This window comes from Eleutherodactylus coqui, chromosome 8 (assembly GCF_035609145.1).
Source record: "Eleutherodactylus coqui strain aEleCoq1 chromosome 8, aEleCoq1.hap1, whole genome shotgun sequence".
NCBI classification, from domain to species: Eukaryota; Metazoa; Chordata; class Amphibia; order Anura; family Eleutherodactylidae; genus Eleutherodactylus; species Eleutherodactylus coqui.
This window is the reverse complement of record NC_089844.1, coordinates 92,057,881-92,076,345: the sequence shown is the minus strand read 5'-3', so window position 1 is coordinate 92,076,345 and position 18,465 is coordinate 92,057,881. Positions and strand designations below refer to the sequence as shown.

General features: G+C 48.3%; 1 protein-coding gene across 2 annotated transcripts in view; it reads left to right on the top strand.

Annotated features, from left to right (window-relative positions):
- Nucleotides 1–18,465, top strand: part of ARL6IP6 (ADP ribosylation factor like GTPase 6 interacting protein 6) — a 56,867-nt gene that overhangs the window by 14,961 nt on the left and 23,441 nt on the right. Inside the window, exon 5 of one of the 2 annotated variants that reach the window (XM_066576015.1) lies at nucleotides 1,385–5,950. The exons of the other annotated variant lie outside the window; for it this stretch is intronic. Within the exon in view, the coding sequence (XP_066432112.1) occupies nucleotides 1,385–1,484 (100 nt within the window). The 3' untranslated portion in view covers nucleotides 1,485–5,950. Of the gene's footprint in view, nucleotides 1–1,384; nucleotides 5,951–18,465 lie in introns of those variants that run through there. 2 annotated transcript variants of the gene reach the window in all.

The window sequence follows — 18,465 nt, the reverse complement described above, 5'->3', positions numbered from 1 at the left end:
TTCAAAACTTTTATTGCCGCTGACATTTGTGCGCACTGCGAGCCGCAAGAACATTTATTTTTAATCTGTTCTCCAGATTCATTGCGAAGCGATTAAAGTATCTCCCGTAGAGCCGGCTTCTTCCTTCGCGGATGTTCTTGGCTCGTACTTTGTTTTCTTTTCTGCTCTTGCACATATTTACATGCTTGTAGACGGCTCAATTCATAGAAATTTACACTGATTGGCCACTTTATTACAAACCCCGGACCTCTGGTGATTGTACTACTTGGGCTCTCACTTCCCTGTACGTAAATTATACTCGGACTGCAGCATCAAATCACGTGACAAGTTCTCCATGGTTCAGTTTCAGCGCAAATCTACATTAAATGGGAAAATCCAGCGACGAAGCCCGGTCATCGGTCGTAGACTAGCGGGGGCAGGATCAACACCAACCGTGGGTATTCTAGTGCAGAGGGGGAAGAGTATACAGAGAATGGCGTTATTGAGGAAAGGCATCCAGCGAAAGGGGATCCTGTGGATTTAAACAACAAAGGGGTCAGAGGAGGATGTCAAGAATCCTTTGATGAACAGACGCTGCACAGTCAAGCAAACTGCATCCGAATACAGTGCTGACACTCCAACTAACGTGTCTGAATAGACAACCCGCCCTTCCTTAGCATGGATGGGCGATAACAGCTGACGGCCAGTTCCAGCGCCATTGCTGTCCAAAAGAACGAGAAAGGCGAAAGTCCAGCGGACAGAAGAGAGCAAAAATTGTATCACTAAGCAACAGATGGATCCAGATTTCTGTTGCACCGTGCTGATGGGAGGTCGGAATTTGGTGCAAGCAGCATTAATTGATGACCCCTTCCTGTCAGCTGTTGGCGCCTCCATCTAATTAGCAGCAACAACAAGAAGCTTCCTGTCCACAGGGGCCGATAATCCTGTAGAACGACTTTAACATCCAGTGGGATCTACGTCATGACGAACTGCAACTGTTCTGAAGGCCATTCAGTAGTCCTGCGGGCTACTAGATGGGGGTCTAATAAAGTGGCCATTCAGTGTTTATGATTAATATATTCCTTTTATCTGGCATCTAATACTCCAGAATTCTGGGGTTCCACCATTTTTCGTACAAAGAACTTGAAAGGAAAGTATACTATGCTGATACATTGGAGAATTTGCAGGAATTCCATGAAGGGTCCCCCCGCCAATCACATCATCTCACATGTCTTTTGTGTCTCCAAGCGTAACCTTCACAGAGTCCGTTCCTCGCGTGGCCGAAGTTTTGGTCTTCTTTTTTTGCTTTTCCTTGCTGTTTTATATTCCGTCCGCGTGCCCCCCTGAACCTTCAGTCTCTTCTCTATTGTGTCTTGTCTAATACTGTATTCCTGCTTCTTTTTAGGAGAATGACGGGTCATTCATTCCACATGGGCTACACCATGGCAATACTTAATGGCATCGTGGCCGCGCTCACCGTGCTCTGGTGCCTGCTCGGAATGTAGATTCTGCAGTCTTACAAGTGTCCATGCATCATTCACAAAGGACCTCACAGCCCGAAGAGCCGGCGCACAGCTTCACCGACGCAGAGGCCGGTTTTATAGAACATTTCGTATAGTTTTATGCCGAATCAATAATGTGTTTTTTTTTGTTTTTAAAAAAATATTTTTAGATATTTTATAGTTTCATTTTTTTAATTTTTTTTTTAAGAGTAACTACACTTTCAGCTAACTTTTGACATATCTTAGAGAACATGAGAAAAGTATTGATCAGTGGGGGTTTCACTTCTGAGACCCCTGCTAATTGCTAGAATGAGAGGGCTGCAGCGCTCACCCAACCATTGTGCCCGCTTGGCTATCTTCTCTGGTTTTCGGCAGCTGAACTCGACCCATATAAAGGTTCTGTGCTAGGAGCAGCCAAGAACCAGTGATGATGGCCGAGTGGGCACAATGCTTGAGTGATTGCTGTAGCACCCTCATACTAGCGATCCGCATGAGTCTCGGAAGGTGGACCCTCACTAATGAATACTTTTGACATGTCTCTATGATATGTAAAAAGTTAGTGTAGTTACTCTTTAATTATGTAAGTATGCCAAGTCTTCTTACCTAGAGAAATGTGTCTGTGTACATCTACTATTAAAGAGACTGTCACCATCTTTTTGCACCCCTCTCTGAGCACAGCATAAAATAGTGCCAGTCACAGTGATTGCAGTGATATGTTTGTATCTGTGCAGTAGTTTGGGAGAAACTTACATTTTCTCAGCACTACATGCATAGAGGTCTACAAGAAGTAGTCCTGGATGTTCATGAGCTGCAGACTAGTCCCGCCCTTCAGCCACTGATTGACTGCTGTCTGACTATTACTGTGCTTGGGAATATCAAGGACTAGTTGTCTATGTGCTGCTACTAATCAAATGAAAGTTTCTCCCAAACTACTGCACAGGTACACAGCTGACATATCGCTGTAATCCGTGTGACTGTCACTACTTTGTGTTGCTCTCAGGGAGGGGTGCAAAAAAAAAGATGGTGATAGATTCCCTGTAAAGTGACCCTGCAGTTTTGAGACCAAATTCAGATCCAGGACTGTGAAGGGGGAATACATTGGCTGCAGTTGTTCTTCCCAGCCAGGCTTCCAATCTACTGGTTCTGGTTCCCGAATATGGCCGACCAAGATGGCTGACGTAACCTTCAGACTACCTAATCCTCACAGTGCATTGGTAGTGTTAGACTACCAATATGCTATTCCTGCTCTCTGAGTAGCCAAAGCTGCTCACATGATCAGTGCTGCCCAATCAGAGAACAGTGTGCATTAGATAGTTAGGAAATTGCAGCAGCCATCTTGAACAACCAAAACCAGGACTTAGAAATCGGCAGATTGGAGGGACAGCTGCGAACAAGTGCCGGTAGTATGCCACCTGGCACTGTGCCAATCCTGCTATAGAATCTTGCCCTGAAATGAGAAGATGGCTTTAAATGGGTGGCAAGAGATTCGGAAAACATGGCTGCTTTCTTCCAGAAACGGCACCTCTTTAGTGCATTGGCTGTGTCTGGAATTATAGCATTCAAGTGAATGTGGCATCGTTGTAATACCAGATGTTACCCAGATGGCCACGGGTGGTGCTGTTTCTTGCACATGTTGCTGCCATGTTTTTCTAACCTCGCACAACACCTTTCTGGGACATGAAGGAGGACCTTGCTCTATTGTGTTCGCATGCTCTTATAGGGCGTATGAGAAGGGGATGCCATCTTGGCACAACTGATGCCAAGTTGCTCTACTATTATAGGAAGTCTGTCACCTAATTTTTGGGCTACAAACAATATACTATACTGTCAAATTATAAGGAATCCGTTGTTACCTCTGTTTATTTTCAGCGTGTCTCCACTCTCCAGATATCCCTTGTAAAGTTTGTCGAACGTTATATGCAAATCAGCGGTGGACCGTCTAATTAGCGATCCACCTCTGCCTGCAGTCCGGGCTCTCTTCCTGCTCATCCTTGCAAAAACCGGCCCATTCCTTGCTTGGTGACATCTCTAGCTCCACCTGCTGGAAACATCATGCATTCCACCATTAATGCACTTGCACCGCACTGAACGATCAGGCGCAGGCGCTGTAACGCCTACTTGCCACAGACTGATGGTGAAACGCATGATATCTTAGCGGCGAAGCTGGAAACATCTCTAAGCAAGGAATAGGGCGGTGTTTGAGAGATCCCAGGCCGCAGGCAGAGCTGGACCGCCCCTCAGACGCTCCGCCGCTAATTTGCATGTGGCACGCGACAAACCTAAGTTATATCTGGAGTGTGGAGACACACTGAAAACAAATGTAACAATGGATTCCTTCTAACACCGCACACTGAACAGTATATTTTTTGTAGCTTCTAAAATTAGGAGACAAACTTCCTTTTAAGCATTCTAGAACAAATTTTTAGTGCAGTGATTATAAGAGTGTCAGTAGGGAGTCAATTTAGTGCATCATAAAGGGTAGTCCTTCCTTTGTTAGAACATACGGCTTTATAGTCTACCGAGCAGAACAATATGCTGTTATTTCCGGGAGGTACCTGCAGTTCAGCCCAGAATTCTATTTGATAGATATGTTTGGGGAGCTCAGCTACAGCTGGGGGGCGCTATTGCATTGATGTCTATAGAGAAGATTTGTCATCCAAAGTGGTGATAAGTGGTACTGCAGACAAAAAAATAGTATCAGGGAATTGCAATAGGATCTGAATGAAGCGTTCGCCAGAAATGACAGAAAACTGTTGTATCTATACAATAACTTTATACGATGTAAGATAGGAGACCGCAGAGGGAGATGATCAGATTTTTTAACGGCCTTCCCTCTGAGGTTGGAGATAGCTATATGTTAGAAGACCCTCGTTATCACACTTTGGCTAGAAGTGTCATTACTAGATTAGTAATATATGGGCAATTTTAAGTTTTTAGAGGAAATACTCTTCAGAATGAGGTTTGTATCGGATTCCATATAGCGGTGTGTATAGATGGATGGAAGGCTGAACAAATTAGGATTTCACTAATGTAATTCCCCTCAGAGGTTAAAGGGGATGTCCGGCGAGAAAAAAAACTAACCAATTCAGGCGGAGTTCAGCAGTGCCAACACGGCCTGTTGCAACACGGGGTTACATGGTACGGAGGCTTCTTTTCCCCTTCCTTTGTCTGTGACACTAATGCAACCCGCTTCTCTGCATCGGCCATGACATAGAAAGCATGAGATCAGTACCATGTGACCAGGAATGGATCCGGTAAGTTTTTCTCTCGCCAGACAATCCCTTTAATGACCATAATACTAATTTTCTCCATAACGAGCTGCTTTCAAAAAGAGAGAAAAATAAGGTAAGGAGAGCTTCATAGGTCTCTATTGGAGCTCATACTCATTTTTTTAAGGGGGGGGGGGGGAATAAAGATGCAAAAACACTGGTCCTACTACGCTGAGTATTCGGACTCATCAGTGCTGACATGTAAAAATGGTGGATCTTTTTTTTTTTTTTGCGCTTGGGTGAGTTGCATGCAACAGATTTGTTGCAGCTGCCCCGTTGATCTGAATGGGGTTTGCAGAAATCCACGCGCTTGCTGCCAAAACACCTCCAGTGACATGTATAGAACAGATATTCAGACACAATCATTTCTGCAACAAATCTGCCGCGTGTGAATTCACTGCTTTTTGCAAAAAAAAATGTACAGGAAGGCACAGGCCTCCAATGCTTAAAGAAGCCCTTGAAGAGACCCTATCACAGTCTCCAATCAGTGGGGTCCACTGTCCCTGTGGCTCCTCTGATGCAGACGCTCCCTATGGTACACCCACCCCATCCGCACTGCCTCCCATTACATATGACGTCCGGCACTGGTATTCTGTTGGGGTTGTCTCCACTTGTTCGGTAAGACGGATACTAAGTGGTGCAGACCGCCCCCCGGTACAGAATACCAAGGCTGTACTTCGCAGCTAACGGGAACAGAGACGGGTAAATGGGGGCTTGTACAGCAAAAAGTGAAAACCGCCATTGGAGCCAGCGGGGATGCGGCTGTAGAGCTATGCAACCGCCCCACTGATTGGGGAATGTGACGGGTCCTCTTACTATTGTTTTTTGCTTTTTTTTTTTTGAATAGAAGATGTGGTAAGAGCAAATGCAGGTTCTCGTGCCTCCTCGCATCTCCTCGCATAGGGATCAGCGACTTTCTTTGTATTTCGGGTCCTTTTTGTAAACCTACAACACACTGAAAAATGCACTTTGTACAGATGTATATTTTTCTTTTGTCTGTCCTCTATTGTATAGTCTTTTATACTTTGATACACTATATCACATCTGTGTTTGTTTGTGGCGAGCTATTTTATATTTTGCACTTAGAGTTTGTTTTGTTACCCAGAGAAGAACTCGTGGAAAAGGGAAAATGCCGAGGCTTTATGTGTATATCTGTAAAGAAAATGACCTTTTAAATAATAATAAATGTGTAAAATACAATGATGTCGGCGTATTTGTATTCTATGGAAGCAATTATGTTACGGTAGGTGTGGATATACGCGAGATGGATTGTACCAGGGCCTTTGGTTAGATGGCATCCTGTGCAGAACAGTCTTTTTTTTTTTTTCTTTTCTTGTTTTCCCCAATCCCAGCTATAAGGAAAAAAATTAAAGGCCACTGCTATGTACTATGTAGTTATCCCCGCAGTATATAAAAGTAAGCTAGTGGTACCCTGATTAGTTAGTTATTTCTGTCTGAAACTCCCGGCCTCTTCCTCCTCAGATGGTCGGGTGATCTCAGTTCTGACCAGCTCAGATCTACTTGGGGTTGTGTGTTCAGTTACTAGTCAGTTTCTTAGTCTCTGTTATGTGGTTGCATGAATCCTGCCTGAAGGGGCACACTGACATTCCTGTCACAGTTACTGATGATGATCACACAGCTCCTGTCACACAGGTATTATGAAGGAGATCACAGCTCATCCTCCTGACTGTATACTTATGGGCAATAGCTTATTTACGTGACTATAGAAAGTAATAATAAACTACTACCACCCCCCCCCCCCCCCTCCCTCCAAGCAGCCAAAAATCTTATAGCTTTGAGCTAATGCTGTGCTGATGCATCGTGGGATTAATGTGGAACTTAAAGTAAAAAAAAAATCTCACTCTCAAAATGGTGCTTGATAAGCATCAGACTGGAGCTACATTGCAAAGAAATGACTGCAATACACAGAGACCTTCTGAATGTGATCATGTGAGGGGGGCAGGGATTAAAAAAATGTTTTGCCAGAGGCAAATGTTGCTCTAATAGACAGTCTAGGCAGTAAAAATAGATCGATAGAATTTGTGTATATTTATTAAAAACGTCAAAATTGGGAAAATTTGAAAAAAAAAATCATCTTATTTTCATGTTTTCAACTGCAATATCTCAAATGTGTGGAAACATAATATAGAAATTTTTGCAAAGCTATATATTTCCATCTGTTTACTTTATTCTCGATGCACATCATCATTTCATTTTTTTTTAACCATTTACGAGATGTACAAATTTAACATTAATTATTAACTTTTTGAGGAACACTTTGTTTTCCTATACAAAGCCAAGATTGTAAGGCTTATAGGTGCTCGAATGATAGACACCCCTACAAGTGACCCCATTTTAAAAACTACACCCCTTAATGTATTCACTGAGGGGTGTCAGGAGTATTTTGACCCCACAGTTTCTTTTCAGGAATCAATGCAATATTTTTGCAAATATGTCATTTTAAAGACAGGATTTTTTTTTTAGAATGCACATGAGAATTAGGATTTGCACGACAAAATGGATACCCCTGTTTGCCCCGTGTTCAGAAACATACATATTGTGGCCCTAATTTTCAGTCTGTATGCACAACAGGGCCCAAACCGAAAGGAGCAGCCAGAGGCTTTCAGAACAGACATTTTGCTTGAAGGCATTTTAGGCCCCATTGCCCACTTGTAGAGCCTTTGAGCGACAAAAAACGACAGAAGACCCCACAAATGACCCCATTTTGAAAACTAGACCCGTTAACAAATTCATCTAGGGGTGTACTGTGTATTTTGACCCCACAGTTTTTGAATGAATCTAGGCAAAGCAGAAGGAAATAATTAAGATTTTTATTCTTTTAGCAATTGTGTCATTTTAAAAACCGTGTTTTTTGGATAGCACACATAGGAATGAAGACTTTCACCCCAAAATGGATCCCCCCATGTTAAGAAACATAGCCATTGTGGCCCTAATCTTCTGTCTGGATGCACAACGGGGCCCAAACTGAACAGAGCATCAAACTTTAACTGTCTTTTACCTTTTATGTGATCGCCATTATCCATTGGATAACGGCGATCACGTGACTGGGGATCACTCATCGCGGCCCTCGGTCACTGCTCCAGGCTCTTGGCTAGCTTTAGTAGCCAGGAGCACGGAGATTTTAAATTTCCCAGGCCCCTTCCCAGCTTCTGTGCTTGCATCTGTCATCTTGGCAACGGGCGCATGCGCCAAAGCTGGGGAAAGGTCCATGGATAAGGATCCCGTCGGGGGAACATCGTCGCAGGCTTTAGGTAAGTAATTTCACCTCGCCTCACGGTTCGGATCTGTGACGGGAGGTGAAGCTTTAGCTTTTTTTTTACTTTTACATGATTGCCATTATCCATTGGATAACGGCGATCGCGTGATCAAGAACCATACTGCGGCCCGCCGTGAGATCTCCAGGCTGTCGGCTACATTTAGTAGCCAAGTGCGGGGAGATTTTAAACTTACCCCAGCAATCACCAGCTTTTCCCGCATGCGTCGGACGTTTTGGCAGTGGGCACGTGTGCAAAAGCTGGGGTAAGGTCCACGGATAAATCGGATCCATGAGGGGAGCTAAAACTTTAACTTTTATTTACTTTCTAATCACTTTAATGCGATTGCCGGTATCCGGTGTTTCTACTAAACCAAACTTGGACCACCTGACAACCATGGCCGTAACTACCAGGGGAGCACGTATGGTAATTGCTATGGTGCCAAGTAACTAGGTGAGCCCATCACTACTCAGAGGGGAGGAAAGGGGAGAAAGTGGGAAAGTTTAAAGGGGTTGTCCCACCAAAAGAAATACCCTATTCACAGGATAGAAGATAACTAACTGATCACTGAGGGTCCGACCACTGGGATCCACACCAATCATCAGAACAGGGGTCCCAAACATTCCTGAATGCTGGAGCGATTATCACGCATGCGCACCACCGCTCCATTCATTTCAGTGGCACGGTCAGAGATATCGAAATGAAGCCATGAAATCTGCTGAAAATCAGCCGCAAATCTGCCACGTGTGAATTACGACCGTAGATTTTCGGTGTGGAAGCCACATCTTAGAATCGAGGGGTGAACTCTGCACCAAATTTTGCATCAAAATCCATACCAAATAGTGCGGTTTTTGATGTAGATTTTTTGTACTGCAAAATGTCCGCTGCGGACACTCTGCAGCAAATCTGCCCCATGTGGCCATACCCTTAAGGCGGTTATCCCAAGATAATAATAATAATTAGAGATGAGCGAACACCAAAATGTTCGGGTGTTCGTTATTCGTAACGAACTTCCCGTGATGCTCGAGGGTTCGTTTCGAACAACGAACCCCATTGAAGTCAATGGGCGACCAGAACATTTTTGTATTTCGCCGATGCTCGCTAAGGTTTTCATGTGTGAAAATCTGGGCAATTCAGGAAAGTGATGGGAATGACACAGTGACGGATAGGGCAGGCGAGGGGCTACATGTTGGGCTGCATCTCAAGTTCCCAGGTCCCACTATTAAGCCACAATACCGGCAAGAGTGGGCCCCCCCCCTCCCAACAACTTTTACTTCTGAAAAGCCCTCATTAGCATGGCATACCTTTGCTAAGCACCACACTACCTCCAACAAAGCACAATCACTGCCTGCATGACACTCCACTGACACTTCTCCTGGGTTACATGCTGCCCAACCGCCCCCCCTCCCCCCCACAGCGCACACCAAAGTGTCCCTGCGCAGCCTTCAGCTGCCCTCATGCCACACCACGCTCATGTCTATTTAGAATTGCGTCTGCCATGACGAGGGACCGCAGGCACACACTGCAGAGGTTGGCACGGCTAGGCAGCGACCCTCTTTAAAAGGGGCGGGGCGATAGCCCACAATGCTGTACAGAAGCAATGAGAAATAGAATCCTGTGCCACCGCCATCAGGAGCTGCACACGTGGGCATAGCAATGGGGAACCTATGTGCCACACACTATTCATTCTGTCAAGGTGTCTGCATGCCCCAGTCAGACCGGGCTTTTTAATTCATAGACACAGGCAGGTACAACTCCCTATTGTGAAGTCCCTGTCGACCCACAGCATGGGTGGCTCCCTGGAACCCACCGGCGGTACACAGAAATATCCCATTGCATTGCCCAACACAGCTGAGGTAGTAATGTCGTGCTTAATGCAGGTGGGCTTCGGCCCACACTGCATGCCCCAGTCTGACTGGGGTTCTTTATAAGTGTACAGATGTAGTAAAAACTCCGTGTGCACCTACAGCATGGGTGGGTGCCAGGAAGCCACCGGCGGTACATAGAAATATCCCATTGCATTGCCCAACACAGCTGAGGTAGTAATGTTGTGCTTAACCCTTTCCAATCCAATTTGTATATGGTTTTCCTAGGGGGCTTACTCTTTTTCTGCCGTTATACAACGGCGCTATATGCTGGCTAAAGCCAGTACTGCATGAGCTGACACGTAGGATAGGCTCCGACAGCAGAGAGGCTGGCAATATACAGTAAGAGAACCCCGACGGACGTCTACCAACAACGGAGCTGTACAGCCTTAAACCCTAATGTCTTCACAGGTCACACAGTGGACTGGAAAGGGTTAATGCAGGTGGGTTTCGGCCCACACTGCATGCCCCAGTCAGACTGGGGTTCTTTACAAGTGGACACATGTAGGTTTAACTCCCTGTGGACCCACTGCCTGGGTGGGTGCCAGGAAGCCACCGGCGGTACATAGAAATATCCCATTGCATTGCCCAACACAGCTGAGGTAGTAATGTCGTGCGTAATACAGGTGGGCTTCGGCCCACACTGCATGCCCCAGTCAGACGGGTTCTTTAGAAGTGTACAGATGTATTAAAAACTCAGTGTGCACCTACAGCATGGGTGGCTCCCTGGAACCCACCGGCGGTACACAAAAATATCCCATTGCATTGCCCAACACAGCTGAGGTAGTAATGTCGTGCGTAATACAGGTGGGCTTCGGCCCACACTGCATGCCCCAGTCAGACTGGGGTTCTTTACAAGTGGACACATGTAGGTTTAACTCCCTGTGGACCCACTGCCTGGGTGGGTGCCAGGAAGCCACCGGCGGTACATAGAAATATCCCATTGCATTGCCCAACACAGCTGAGGTAGTAATGTCGTGCGTAATACAGGTGGGCTTCGGCCCACACTGCATGCCCCAGTCAGACGGGTTCTTTAGAAGTGTACAGATGTATTAAAAACTCAGTGTGCACCTACAGCATGGGTGGCTCCCTGGAACCCACCGGCGGTACACAAAAATATCCCATTGCATTGCCCAACACAGCTGAGGTAGTAATGTCGTGCGTAATACAGGTGGGCTTCGGCCCACACTGCATGCCCCAGTCAGACTGGGGTTCTTTACAAGTGGACACATGTAGGTTTAACTCCCTGTGGACCCACTGCCTGGGTGGGTGCCAGGAAGCCACCGGCGGTACATAGAAATATCCCATTGCATTGCCCAACACAGCTGAGGTAGTAATGTCGTGCGTAATACAGGTGGGCTTCGGCCCACACTGCATGCCCCAGTCAGACGGGTTCTTTAGAAGTGTACAGATGTATTAAAAACTCAGTGTGCACCTACAGCATGGGTGGCTCCCTGGAACCCACCGGCGGTACACAAAAATATCCCATTGCATTGCCCAACACAGCTGAGGTAGTAATGTCGTGCGTAATACAGGTGGGCTTCGGCCCACACTGCATGCCCCAGTCAGACTGGGGTTCTTTACAAGTGGACACATGTAGGTTTAACTCCCTGTGGACCCACTGCCTGGGTGGGTGCCAGGAAGCCACCGGCGGTACATAGAAATATCCCATTGCATTGCCCAACACAGCTGAGGTAACGTCAGCTGTAATGCAGGTGGGCTAAAAATTAATTTGATTACACTGTAGGCGAGGGCCCACAAAAATTGCTGTATCAACAGTACTAATGTACATCCCAAAAATTGGCCATGGCCAGCCAAGAGGGCAGGTGAAACCCATTAATCGCTTTGGTTAATGTGGCTTAAGTGGTAACTAGGCCTGGAGGCAGCCCAGTGTAACGAAAAATTGGTTCAAGTTAAAGTTCCAATGCTTTTAAGCGCATTGAAACTTATAAAAATTGTTCTGAAAAATTATTTGAGTGAGCCTTGTGGCCCTAAGAAAAATTGCCCGTTCAGCGTGATTACGTGAGGTTTCAGGAGGAGGAGCAGGAGGAGGAGGAGGAGGAATATTAGACACAGATTGATGAAGCAGAAATGTCCCCGTTTTGGATGGTGAGAGAGAACGTAGCTTCCATCCGCGGGTGCAGCCTACGTATTGCTTACGTATCGCTGCTGTCCGCTGGTGGAGAACAGAAGTCTGGGGAAATCCAGCCTTTGTTCATCTTGATGAGTGTTAGCCTGTCGGCACTGTCGGTTGACAAGCGGCTACGCTTATCTGTGATGATTCCCCCAGCCGCACTAAACACCCTCTCCGACAACACGCTAGCCGCAGGACAAGCAAGCACCTCAAGGGCATACAGGGCTAGTTCAGGCCACGTGTCCAGCTTCGACACCCAGTAGTTGTAGGGGGCAGAGGCGTCACCAAGGATGGTCGTGCGATCCGCTACGTACTCCCTCACCATCCTTTTGCAGTGCTCCCGCCGACTCAGCCGTGACTGGGGAGCGGTGACACAGTCTTGGTGGGGAGCCATAAAGCTGGCCAGGCCCTTAAAGACTGTTGCACTGCCTGGGATGTACATGCTGCTCGATCTACGCACATCCCCTGCAACATGGCCCTCGGAACTGCGCCTTCTGCCACTAGCGCTGTCGGCTGGGAATTTTACCATCAGCTTGTCCGCAAGGGTCCTGTGGTATAGCAACACTCTCGAACCCCTTTCCTCTTCGGGAATCAGAGTGGGCAGGTTCTCCTTATACCGTGGATCGAGCAGTGTGTACACCCAGTAATCCGTAGTGGCCAGAATGCGTGCAACGCGAGGGTCACGAGAAAGGCATCCTAACATGAAGTCAGCCATGTGTGCCAGGGTACCTGTACGCAACACATGGCTGTCTTCACTAGGAAGATCACTTTCAGGATCCTCCTCCTCCTCCTCCTCCTCCTCCTCAGGCCATACACGCTGAAAGGATGACAGGCAATCAGCCGGTGTACCGTCAGCAGCGGCCCAAGCTGTCTCTTCCCCCTCCTCCTCATCCTCCTCATGCTCCTCCTCCTCCTCCTGTACGCGCTGAGAAATAGACAGGAGGGTGCCCTGACTATCCAGCGGCATACTGTCTTCCCCCGCCCCCGTTTCCGAGCGCAAAGCAGCTGCCTTTATGGTTTGCAGGGAATTTCTCAAGATGCATAGCAGAGGAATGGTGACGCTAATGATTGTAGCATCGCCGCTCACCACCTGGGTAGACTCCTCAAAATTACCAAGGACATGGCAGATGTCTGCCAACCAGGCCCACTCTTCTGAAAGGAATTGAGGAGGCTGACTCCCACTGCGCCGCCCATGTTGGAGTTGGTATTCGACTATAGCTCTACGCTGTTCATAGAGCCTGGCCAACATGTGGAGCGTAGAGTTCCACCGTGTGGGCACGTCGCACAGCAGTCGGTGCACTGGCAGCTTAAAGTGATGTTGCAGGGTGCGCAGGGTGGCAGCGTCCGTGTGGGACTTGCGGAAATGTGCGCAGAGCCGGCGCGCCTTTACGAGCAGGTCTGACAAGCGTGGGTAGCTTTTCAGAAAGCGCTGAACCACCAAATTAAAGACGTGGGCCAGGCATGGCACGTGCGTGAGGCTGCCGAGCTGCAGAGCCGCCACCAGGTTACGGCCGTTGTCACACACGACCATGCCCGGTTGGAGGCTCAGCGGCGCAAGCCAGCGGTCGGTCTGCTGTGTCAGACCCTGCAGCAGTTCGTGGGCCGTGTGCCTCTTATCGCCTAAGCTGAGTAGTTTCAGCACGGCCTGCTGACGCTTGCCCACCGCTGTGCTGCCACACCGCGCGACACCGACTGCTGGCGACATGCTGCTGCTAACACATCTTGATTGTGAGACAGAGGAGGAGGAGGAGGAGGAGGGTGCTTTAGTGGAGGAAGCATACACCTCCGCAGATACCAGCACCGAGCTGGGGCCCGCAATTCTGGGGGTGGGTAGGACGTGAGCGGTCCCAGGCTCTGACTCTGTCCCAGCCTCCACTAAATTCACCCAATGTGCCGTCAGGGAGATGTAGTGGCCCTGCCCGCCTGTGCTTGTCCACGTGTCCGTAGTTAAGTGGACCGTGGCAGTAACCGCGTTGGTGAGGGCGCGCACAATGTTGCGGGAGACGTGGTCGTGCAGGGCTGGGACGGCACATCGGGAAAAGTAGTGGCGACTGGGAACTGAGTAGCGCGGGGCCGCCGCCTCCATGATACTTTTGAAGGACTCCGTTTCCACAACCCTATACGGCAGCATCTCAAGGCTGATAAATTTTGCGATGCGGACGGTTAACGTTTGAGCGTGCGGGTGCGTGGCGGCGTACTTGCGCTTGCGCTCGAACACTTGCGCAAGCGACGGCTGAACGGTGCGCTGAACTACACTGCTGGATGGGGCCGAGGACAGCGGAGATGAGGGTGTGGGTGCAGGCCATGAGGCGGTAGTGCCTGTGTCCTGAGAGGGGGGTTGCATCTCAGTGGCAGGTTGGGGCACAGGGGGAGAGGCAGGGGTGCAAACCGGAGGCGGTGAACGGCCTTTGTCCCACCTTGCGGGGTGCTTGGCCATCATATGTCTGCGCATGGTGGTGGTGGTGAGGCTGTTGGTGTTGGCTCCCCGGCTGAGCTTTGCGCGACAAAGGTTGCACACCACTGTTCGTCGGTCGTCAGGCGTCTCTGTGAAAAACTGCCAGACCTTAGAGCACCTCGGCCTCCGCAGGGTGGCATGGCGCGAGGGGGCGCTTTGGGAAACACTTGGTGGATTATTCGGTCTGGCCCTGCCTCTACCCCTGGCCCTGGACACCGCACTGCCTCTTGCAACCTGCCCTGCTGATGCCCTTGACTCCCCCTCTGAAGACCTGTCCTCCTGAGTAAGCGTTGCACACCAGGTGGGGTCAGTCACCTCATCGTCCTGCTGCTCTTCCTCCGAATCCTCTGTGCGCTGCTCCCTGGGACTTACTGCCCTTACTACTACCTCACTGCAAGACAACTGTGTCTGATCGTCATCGTCCTCCTGACCCACAGAAAGTTGTTGAGACAGTTGGCGGAAGTCCCCAGCCTCTTCCCCCGGACCCCGGGAACTTTCGAATGGTTGGGCATCAGTGACGATAAACTCCTCTGGTGGGAGAGGAACCGCTGCTGCCCAATCTAAGCAGGGGCCCGAGAACAGTTCCTGGGAGTGCTCCCGCTCCTGAGCAGGTGTTATTGTAGTGGAGTGAGGAGGCTGGGAGGAAGGAGGAGCAGCAGACAGAGGATTCGGATTGGCAGCAGTGGACGGCGCAGAACTGCGGGTAGACGATAGGTTGCTCGAAGCACTTTCTGCCATCCAGGACAGGACCTGCTCACACTGCTCATTTTCTAATAACCGTCTCCCGCGTGGACCCATTAATTGGGCGATGAATGTGGGGACGCCAGAAACGTGCCTCTCTCCTAATCGCGCAGTAGTCGGCTGCGACACACCTGGATCAGGAGCTTGGCCTGTGCCCACACCCTGACTTGGCCCTCCGCGTCCTCGGCCACGTCCACGTCCTCTAGGCCTACCCCTACCCCTCAGCATGCTGTATTACCAGTGATTTGATTTCACAGGCAGGAAATAAATTGGCGCAAGACTGCAGGCCAAATATAATTTTTGCCCTTTTTGGAAAACGAAAGGCCCCACTGCCTCTAGTGAATGAATTATCTAAGTTTAATAACTGTGCTGTGTCCCTGCTTATGTGTCACAGAACGTGAGGGTAGCAGAGTTATTATAACTCTGGCAGAGCAGGTATTTTTTTCCCAATTAAGGAAAGCAAATGGCGAAGCCAGCAGTAAAGCGTAGCTGGGTGCGTATGATTTAGCAATGTTTTTCACGCAGCTCACACGTCTCCACAGGCGTAAGGACGGACAGAGGCTGGACAAATAGATTTGTTTTCAGTTTTTTCCCACCAACAGGCAGCACTGCGTATATTCAATGAACATGAGAAGTTTAATAACTGTGCTGTGTCCCTGCTTATGTGTCACAGAACGTGAGGGTAGCAGAGTTATTATAACTCTGGCAGAGCAGGTATTTTTTTCCCAATTAAGGAAAGCAAATGGCGAAGCCAGCAGTAAAGCGTAGCTGGGTGCGTATGATTTAGCAATGTTTTTCACGCAGCTCACACGTCTCCACCGCCCGTAAGGACGGACAGAGGCTGGACAAATAGATTTGTTTTCAGTTTTTTCCCACCAACAGGCAGCACTGCGTATATTCTATGAATAATAACTGTGTTGTGGCCCTGCCTATACAATTCTTTCCCTGCAGTATCAATGGAGGGTGGAATGCTCTGCAGAGGCGATTTTGAGAAGCCCCAAAAAAATGCAGCACAGCTAACAGCAGCCTGGACAGTACTGCACACGGATAAATATGGCCCTAGAAAGGACCGTTGAGGTTCTTGAAGGCTACACTCACTCCTAACACTCTCCCTGCCTATGCAGCACTTCTGTCCCTAATGCCAGGTGCAACGGTCTGCAGAGGCGATTTTGAGAAAAAAAAAAATCCCACTGCTAACAGCAGCCAACACACAGCTATCAGTGGCCCTAATAAGGACCTTTGGGGGGTCTTGAAGCCTACACTAACTACCAATTCTTTCCCTACAGCAGCTCCGGTACAAACAGCACTGTCCCTCATCTAACTCACACGGCATCTGAGGCGAGCCGCGGGAGGGGCCGAATTTTATATTAGGCGAACACCTGATCTCGCCAGCCACTCACAGCAGGGGGGTGGTATAGGGCTTAAACGTTGCAGGGGGAAGTTGTAATGCCTTCCCTGTCTTTCAATTGGCCAGAAAAGCGCGCTAACGTCTCAGGGAAGGAAGTGAAAGTAACCAGAACACCGCATGGTGTTCGTTACGAATAACGAACATCCCGAACACCCTAATATTCGCACGAATATCAAGCTCGGACGAACACGTTCGCTCATCTCTAATAATAATCTTTATTTGTATAGCGCCAACTTATTCCGCAGCGCTTTCAGGCATGGATAAATGCAAAACAATACAACAATTACAATATAAGGTACATTGGGTTAGACACAAATGGGTTGAGGGTGGTACAGGAGGTGCAGGGGGTGGGGAACACAGGCAATAGGAAATTTTATGTACAGATCATTTATCAGAAGGCAAACAGGGTGGAGCACCATAGGGAGGGGCGAGGGACTAGGTCAGGAGATTTGGTATGCTTCCCTGAAGAGGTGCGTTTTTAAGGCACGTCTGAAATTTCGTGCATCGGGAATTGTCCGGATGCCTTGGGGCAGAGCGTTCCAGAGGATGGGTGCTGCTCTGGTGAAGTCCTGTAGGCGAGCATGAGAGGTTCGTATTACAGGGGTGTTAAGTCTGAGTGTGTTAGCTGATCGGAGTGAGCGGGCTGGGTGGTGTACTGACAGTAGGGAGGCGATGTATGGTGGCGCAGCGCCATGCAGAGCTTTGTGAGTGAGGTAGAGGAGTTTAAATTTAGTTCTGCAGTGGATGGGCAGCCAAAGCAGCGACTGGCATAATGCAGAGGCATCTGAATAACGATAGACTTTTAGCGCCTATTTATAGGCTAGGTAATAAAAGTCTGATCGTTGGGGTCTCGCCAAGTGATCCTGAGGATGGGGTCTTATTATGGTGCATTCACACAGGCGTGCACGATATCGGTCCAAGAAACGTGTACTGACAATGTGCTTGCAAAATTGCGCAATTCCCTGCAAATCGCGTGTATTTTTCAATAGTAAAAATGAAAAATCGCAGTCGCGTGAAACGCATGTACATGCAAGTGCGATGCGAATGTTTTTTCCGCACCCATTGGAAACAATGGGTGAGATTTCTGCGGACTCGCCAAAAAATTGAACATACTGCAACTTCTCTATCTCGCACCATCACTCGTGTAAACAGGCCCTTCAAAAACAATGGGGCCTTATTCAGTGCGGGTTTTGTGCGTCTCGCAATGCATGAAACTCACCTATGTGTGTTTGCCATTAAATTCTTTTCTTTTATAGTAAAATGAGCAGGGAGGGGGGGGGGGGGGGGGCTGTAGTGACACGACTGCCCACAGGGCTACTCTTTATTTAAAAATAATGACGCCAAAGTGTACATCACAGCTCTGCCAGGTAAATCACATCACCTAAATTGAATGCGGGGGTGAAAAAAAAGCGAAACGTGTGATTTCTTTAACTGCATGTTTACGTTTTATTTCTGCTTGAAATTGCAAAACTTTAATTGGATGTCACAAATAGAAAAGTGTGATTTTTTTTTTTTTTTTTCCCTCTAATACCTTTAAATAAAATGGGTTCAATCAAGGTACATTTGTGCAGCGGCTTTCATTGATAAACAAAACATGTGCAATGATCTAAGGTCGGGTCAGCAGAAGTGTAGGGGAGAAGCGGTCACTATGAGAATTGGACTTTCTCCTAGTTGTAAACCGCGGTCGCAGTTCTGGATCCTGGCCGCAGTACCTGATCTTGCAGAGATTACAGGAGGTCCAGGCATTGTGACCTACAACCCCATTATAGGGGATCATCTGATAGGCCGCCTTACACTGAATGGCCAGTTTATTATAAAGGATTTCCAGGGAAATACT